The sequence below is a fragment of the Alligator sinensis genome, unplaced genomic scaffold (genome assembly GCF_000455745.1).
Source record: "Alligator sinensis unplaced genomic scaffold, ASM45574v1 scaffold410_1, whole genome shotgun sequence".
Classification (NCBI taxonomy): domain Eukaryota; kingdom Metazoa; phylum Chordata; order Crocodylia; family Alligatoridae; genus Alligator; species Alligator sinensis.
The window spans coordinates 1,350,164-1,357,158 of record NW_005841972.1 but is presented as its reverse complement, the minus strand read 5'-3'; the positions used below and the strand labels follow the sequence as shown (position 1 = coordinate 1,357,158).

The window sequence follows — 6,995 nt, the reverse complement described above, 5'->3', positions numbered from 1 at the left end:
CTTTCCCTGCAAACTCCAGGCCCTGCTCCCCTCCCCGCCCCCCCCATACCCATCTTCCCCAGCTTACTCATGCTTTGTGCCAGCAAGTTTCATCCCTACTGCAGCCTGGGACATGCAGTATGGCCCCAGCCCAGCCCTACAGCACTGCCTGCATCACTGCTACAGGTCTGGATTGGGGCTGGAATCCATGCTCCAAGCTTCAGTGGGAATGGAGTCTGCCAGCAAAGAGAAAGGGGAGAAGAGGGGAGGGAGAGGCAGGCAGGGGGCAGAGGCTCCAGGGAGAAGGGGGAGATGGGGGAAGAAAGGGGTGGGGGCCTGAGGCTGTTGTGGGGCAAGCACAGTGGGTTAAGTGGGGAGAAGGGTATAGCCAGTAAAATCACAGAATCATAAAAAGTTAGGGTTGGAAGGGACCTCAACAGATCATCTAGTCCAACCCCTTGCTCAAAACAGGACCATCCCCAACCAAAGCTTTGTCCGGCCAGGCCTTGAAAAGCTCCAAGAAAGGTACCACCTCTCTGGGTAACCTCTTCCAGTGTTTTACTACCCTCCTACTGAGTTAATTCTTTCTAATATCTAACTTAAACTTCCCTTGCTGCAACTTGAGACAGTTGCTCCTTGTTCTGTCATTTGCCACCACTGAGAAAAGTCTAGCTCCATCCTCTTTCGAACCACCCTTCAGGTAGTTGAAGACTGCTATTAAGTCTCCTCTCTGTCTCCTCTTCTCTAAACTAAATAAGCCCAGTTCCCCCAGTCTTTCCTCATAAGTCATGTCCCCCAGCCCCCTCACCACTTTTGTCACCCTCTGCTGGGCTCTCTCCAATTTGTCCACATCCTTTTTGTAGTGGGAGGCCCAAAATTAAATACAGTACTCCAGATGTTGCCTCACCAGTGCTTAATAGAGGGGAATAATTACTTCCCTTAACCTACTGGCAATACACCTACCAATGCAGCCCAGTATGCCATTAGCCTTCTTGGCAACAAGGGCACACTGCTGGCTCATATTCAGATTCTTGTCCACTGTAACCCCCAGGTCCTTTTCTGCAGAGCTGTTGCCCAGCCAGTCAGCCCCCAGGCTATAGTGGTGCATGGGATTGTTCAGTCCTAAGTGCAGGGGTGGGGAGCTGCTTTCCCCCCCACTACCTGCCCCCCCTCCAACTGCCTGCTCCTCATTGCTTCCATACCACCTGCCTGCCCACTGCCTCCCCCGCTGCCTCATCCCCACTGTCTGCCCTCCCTACCACTGCTTTTCCTGACAGTGGTGGTGGGGAAGAATTTAAGATGACCCTCCAACAATTAGATTCTATACATGGAAAATTATAAATAAAATATATAGAGATGTTCCCTGTATAGAATCTAATTACTGGGGTGCCGTATTAAATTCAGGGTCACCTTGGATTCAGCTAAATATGGTACTTGCTGCCATGGCTGTGGAATCCTTGCTGACTGGGATTTCATAGTCCTTGCAAGATGTCATGTTCCAGGCCCAAAACAAGACCTTGCACTTCCAGTAATGAACATAAACAATCATCACCATCAACTGTAGAATGGAAGAACTTTATATAACAGATTTGAAGGTCCAAAATACATACATCAGTCATTAAATTATCAAAGAACAGTCATGCAGTCCGAATCCAGCCTTTTTAAACAGCTACTCAAATGAGAGCTTCACTTAACTAAGTTTTATATAGAATATTTGAGTTTGACTGCTGTCAGCTTTGAAGCACTCACATAAATTGTGGGCTCATTTGTACAGACTACAGATCTATTCCAATTTATCCTGACTCTCTTTCCTTCTAGATACATGCAGAAGATATAATTAAAATGTATAAAGTGATTTCCTAAAGAATTACATAGTAGGGCTCAATTTTATCCCTTTCTCCTCCCGAGCAATCCTTACACAGCACCTTCACCATACACTCTGCCAAACACCCTCCTCTCACAAAATGTACCTTCACCAGTGCAGTTTCCATGATTCCCTCTCCCCACAGGAATCCTCACTCACATAAGCTGTATCGTCACCAGGGCCCCCTTAGCATGGCCCCACATTAACCCCTCATATTGTCCTTTCACTAGTCCCCACAGGAATCTCCTTTCACACAGGTGGTACCTTCATTAGAGCTGCTGCTGCTCGGAAGCTCATTTTGGCAACAGATTCTCTCTTCCGCCGTCGTGGTAACCGATTGAATCCAGACCGTGAGCTGGTAAAGGAGCACAGTGATGTGGCACCTGGAGTGATAGGTGTATGAGGCATGCTGCAGCCATCATTATCATCAGCCATACGAAACGCTCGCCCTCGTGCCAGAGGATCTATAATCTGCAGTCAACAAGAGGACCTCAGTCAGAAAGTCCTGCATGCATGCCTAGGCCTGTGCCTCACTCTTGGGTCCTTTTCTCCTTTACCTAATGCACAACAAAACATAATAATGGCCAGACTGGGTCAGACAAGATGTCCATAAAGCCCAGAATTTTGTCTGTTAAACTGGCCAGTAGCTGAGACTTTAGTGAGACATAAGAAAACCTGTATATGGAATAATTCATACCTGTGAAAGGCACACCCTTATCCCTGACACTACCTTAAACCCCATATTCCTTCCAAAATTTTTGTTAGTATTTACTATTATAACTCTGAATGTTCTTACTATTCATAAAAATGTCTAATTCTTCTTTGGTTCTTCTTCAGTTCTCATCCTCAACAAAATCCAATGGCAGTGAATTCACCAGAATACCCATATAACATATGAAGGAGCTTGTCCAATCACGGCCTCTGGCCTCTACACTCCTAACTGTGCTTTCTCTTTTTTGAGTGCTGTGCATGGCAACCTGATTAGGCTGTACCGCTGATTTATATAATCCATATTTTTTTCATATTATTTCCCAACTTATAGTGTAATATAAAGAGGGCTAGCTGTGCTCTGACACAATTAATTAGCTATTTTGTGCATCTCTGAAGACAGAATGTTGTGGCCTATATGTAACTCCTGTCAGTAAGCAAGCTGCAAGAGGATGTGGTTTCACAACTCAGATCTTGACAGACATTAAAGGAAACAATCTGAGATAGGTAAGGGTCTCTGTGAGCACAGAGCTGGGTGGGGAACAGGCTCCCCAGCCCCCACCAGCAGGGAGCTCCCAGCACCAGCTACACGATTGTGGGGCCAGCACTGGAAGACCCTTATCTCCCAGCGCCAACTCTGTGGTCCTGGGGCTGGTGCTGGGAGATAAGGATCTTCCAGCCCCCACTCCCTGATTGCAATCTTGGGGCTGGGGGTTTGCCCTGATAGCAGGCAGCTCCCAGGGGAAGGAAGCAATTTCCCACCCCCTTGTGGCTAGATGATCGGAAGCAGATTTGCTCCTAGTCAGGCACCTACACAAGAGCTACTGTGCCATTGCTAATCAAAAGTAAATTTGCTATTTGTATTTGCAGGTAGCAAATTTACTCACAAGTAGCAAGGTTTACTGCACAGTAAGCATGTGCATGTGTAGATCTCGTGCATCTCATGTAGACACGCCCACTGTCTACACATTCAAGAGTATTAGGCTGAGGTCAACTAATTAGCACCACACCACCATAAGATAGTACTGTTGTGGGTATGAGGGTTTGTGAGTAATTTCATGAGTAATCTTACAGCAGAATAATTAATTAAGATTAAATGCACATTTAGATGCTGACCACAGGCGTAAATTGCAGGGCTGTGCGAGGCTTCAGGCTGTGCTTCGGATCCGGAGAAGCTCTGGATGCTTCGACGTCCAAAGCAGTATGTCTGGATTGAAGCGTTTGCTTCTTTAGGCTTTCCAAAGTGGTTTGGAGCTTCCAAACTGCTTTGGAAAAGCTTCGGAGCTGCCTCAGAGATCCAGCCATAGGGTATAATGGGGAATCAATTAAATATTTATAACTTTGTTGTTTTTTGTCTTATTTGGATGAAACTTCAGGGGTGGTAACCTCTGCTGGGAGCATGAAGCCTGCCAAGTTTCAAGCGGATCAGTGCAGGGGTTCAGGGGCAACTGTACCCCAAATTCTTGAAAGCAAAACTCATGTCACACATACGTGTTGTGCCACAGGGGGTTGAAAACTGCAGGGGTGATGGCCCCTGCTGAGGCCATGAAGCCTGCCAAGTTTCAAGAAGATCTCGGTCTTGGGACAGTCGACTGTCTGTATTGATTATTTCCTCTCCTTAGTCTGTGGTTTTGTAGGTGTTAATGAGTTAATAAGCAAGGATTAACACCTACAAAACCACAGGCTAAGGAGAGGAAATAATCAATACAGATAATCAACTGCCCCAAGACAGAGACAGTCAGTTGCACAAGCACCCATGTCACTAGTTTTGCCTGTCAGCAGCTAGGGATGCAGGGCCCCAGAAGCCCTGCACCAATCTCCCCATTCTCCTTGACGTTTGTCAGGCTTTGTGGCCACAGCAGGGACTACCATCCCTGCAGCTTTCACTCTGCTGCGCCTTAACACACACAGTGTTACCCATGTTACGAGTTTTGCTTGTCTGCAGGTTGAGATGCAGTTTCCCCCAAGCCCCTGCACCTACCCTCTTGAAACTTGGCAGGCTTTGTGGCCTCACCAGGGGCTACCATCCCTGCAGTTTTCACCCCCCCTGTGGTGTAACATATACACGTGACATGAGTTTTGCTTTCAAGAATTTGGGGTGCAGTTCCCAATAAACTCCTGCACTGATCTTCTTGAAACTTGGCAGGCTTCATGCTCCCAGCAGAGGCGACCATCTCTGCAAGTTTCATCCAAATAAGACAAAAAATAACAAAGTTATAAATATTTCATTGATTCCCCATTATACCCTATGGCCAGATCTCTCAGGCGGCTCTGAAGTTTCGGAGCCACTTTGGCCAGATTGAAGTGGGAACCCGGTCCGGAGCTCCGGATTGGATCGCTGGCATCTGAAGCAGCCGGATCTGAAGCCAGATCGAATAGCTGCCTACTCGCACAGGCCTAGTAAATTGCACCCTGTCAGTCCAGCCAGCAGAGGGCCAGGGTAGCAGGGGTATGCTACCTAGCCATACAGCTCTGCACTTTCAGAATCCTTGTGCCCCAGCTAGCCCCTCTGATGCCTAACACTACCACCCAGAGCCCAAGGCAGAGTGGGGTAGGAGAGCCCCTGGCATAAACTGCTCTGGCCCCAGATCAAATTGATCCTGCTCCAGACGCATGTGTAGATGCTGCACCTAGAAGTAATTTACTACAGCTCAAACTGCTCCACAGTTTATTGCTTCAAATTAATTGCACATGTAGATGTATTTGAACTGGCCTAAATTCACTTTGATGTAAGCTACTCTGGAGTAAGCGCCTCCAGGCAGCCATTAACACATGCAGAGATTAGGGAGCAGATTTGCTGCTCTTTGCAGCAATTTTCCTGCAGCCCTGCAATGGGCCCCTGCCACCACCTAGGGGCTGGCAGGGAGCACGGGGCCAGAGACAATGTGCCTCTGCTCTGGCAGCAGGGAGCTACTGACCCTGTCTTCCTGATCAGGGGCAGGGGACTTGGAAACAGTTGCAGGTGAAGGACAGGTCCCAGGCCCCTACCCTTATCCGCTGGTGGGGCAGCTAGCAGCTCCACTGATGGATCAGGGCAGGGGGCTGACCAGGACAGTTCTCAGCCCCCACCCTGCATACTGGGCAGAGGCTGGGCAGCTTGTTCCCCATTTAGCTCTGTGAGCCCAGAGCTAGGGGAGGAAACAGTCTAGGGACTTGTACCCCACCCAGCTCTGTAGGCATTGAGTCGGGTTGTTAGGGTTTGTTGGCGGGGGGGGGGGGGGGACAGGTTGTGGGGTTTGTTTCCTGCCCAGCTCCATGAATGCACAGCTGGGGGGGTGAGGGGGGGTGGAGAACAGTCTGGGAAGCTTGTTTCCTACCCAGGTCTGTGAGTGCAGAGCAGGGAACAGGCTCCCCTGCCCCCACCATCAGGGAGCTCCCAGCACTGACCCCACAGTTGCGGAGCCAGTGCTAGGAGATAAGGGTCCCCCAGCCCCCCATTCCCTGATCGTGGTGGCGGAGCAGGGGGTTTGGAGCTTCCTGCTGCCAGGGCAGGGGGATATAGTCCCTGCCCAGGCTCCTGTGGCAGAGATCACCCTGGCAGCAGACAGCTCCTGGGGGCAGAGAACTATCTCCCGCCCCCTGGTGGACTGCTGACTGGGAGCAGATTTTGTTTCCAGTCAAGCATCTACACGAATGCTACTGCACTGTGTCATATTGAATGTAATAGTTTGAATGTTTGTAATAGTTGCCCATTAGCCAGTTTAGAAAAAGACAAGATTCATCTTCTTATCTAGGTGACTTTTAAAAGATTGGAAATAAAAGTCAATTCAGTGATATGGAAATTCCTCAAAGTAATTCAAATGGTCAACAAAAGAAAGTAATTACCAAGCAAAAGAATCTGTTAAGAAAGATCCGAGCCCAAATTTGGGAGTAGTGACAGGTTTGGGTAGGAGGGGCCCAAGACGGCAACTCACTCAATAAAAACTGTAATGTACTGTCCCAATTTGGAGGTAACCTCACTTGCAGAACAACGAAGGAAGAATCGCAAGTGTAGGCCGGATCAGACTGATCACCTGAACCACCCTCTCCGTGAACACGAATCTCTTAGTTCACGCTGAAGCTGCAGAGTGCCCGAAAGGGACTGAAGGAAGGGGACTTGTTCCTATCGCTGCTGAGGCCAGCCCATTGAACCGTACTACTGAGGCCAACCCATTAAATTGTACTACTGAGGAATGAAAGCATATCTAGGTGTTTGGCTTCTCAGAATTCTAGGACTGTAAGTATATTATGAAAATAATAGTATTGACTCAAATTTAACTTTTAGTTGTAATTGTAGTTGTTTTTGTAATACTAATTCTTATAGCATTGTTTGGGAAGGAAGTGCATTTGAAGCATTGTTTCTGATATATGTAGTTATTGTGTTCTTAATGTTTGTGGTATTTTTTAAAGCTAAGCAGTGTTATATGCGTAGCAAAGAATTTTAAAATAAAATTGTGTTGTATGA

The 6,995-nt window shown here is 47.9% G+C and overlaps 1 protein-coding gene across 20 annotated transcripts in view; it reads right to left on the bottom strand.

Annotated features, from left to right (window-relative positions):
- The window catches only part of RHBDF1 (rhomboid 5 homolog 1), a 166,741-nt gene that overhangs the window by 54,992 nt on the left and 104,754 nt on the right, over positions 1 to 6,995 (bottom strand). For all 20 annotated transcript variants that reach the window (XM_025200639.1, XM_025200638.1, XM_025200633.1 and 17 more), the window contains one exon: positions 2,108 to 2,314. In XM_025200639.1, coding sequence (XP_025056424.1) covers positions 2,108 to 2,314 — 207 coding nt within the window. The remainder of the gene's footprint in view (positions 1 to 2,107; positions 2,315 to 6,995) is intronic.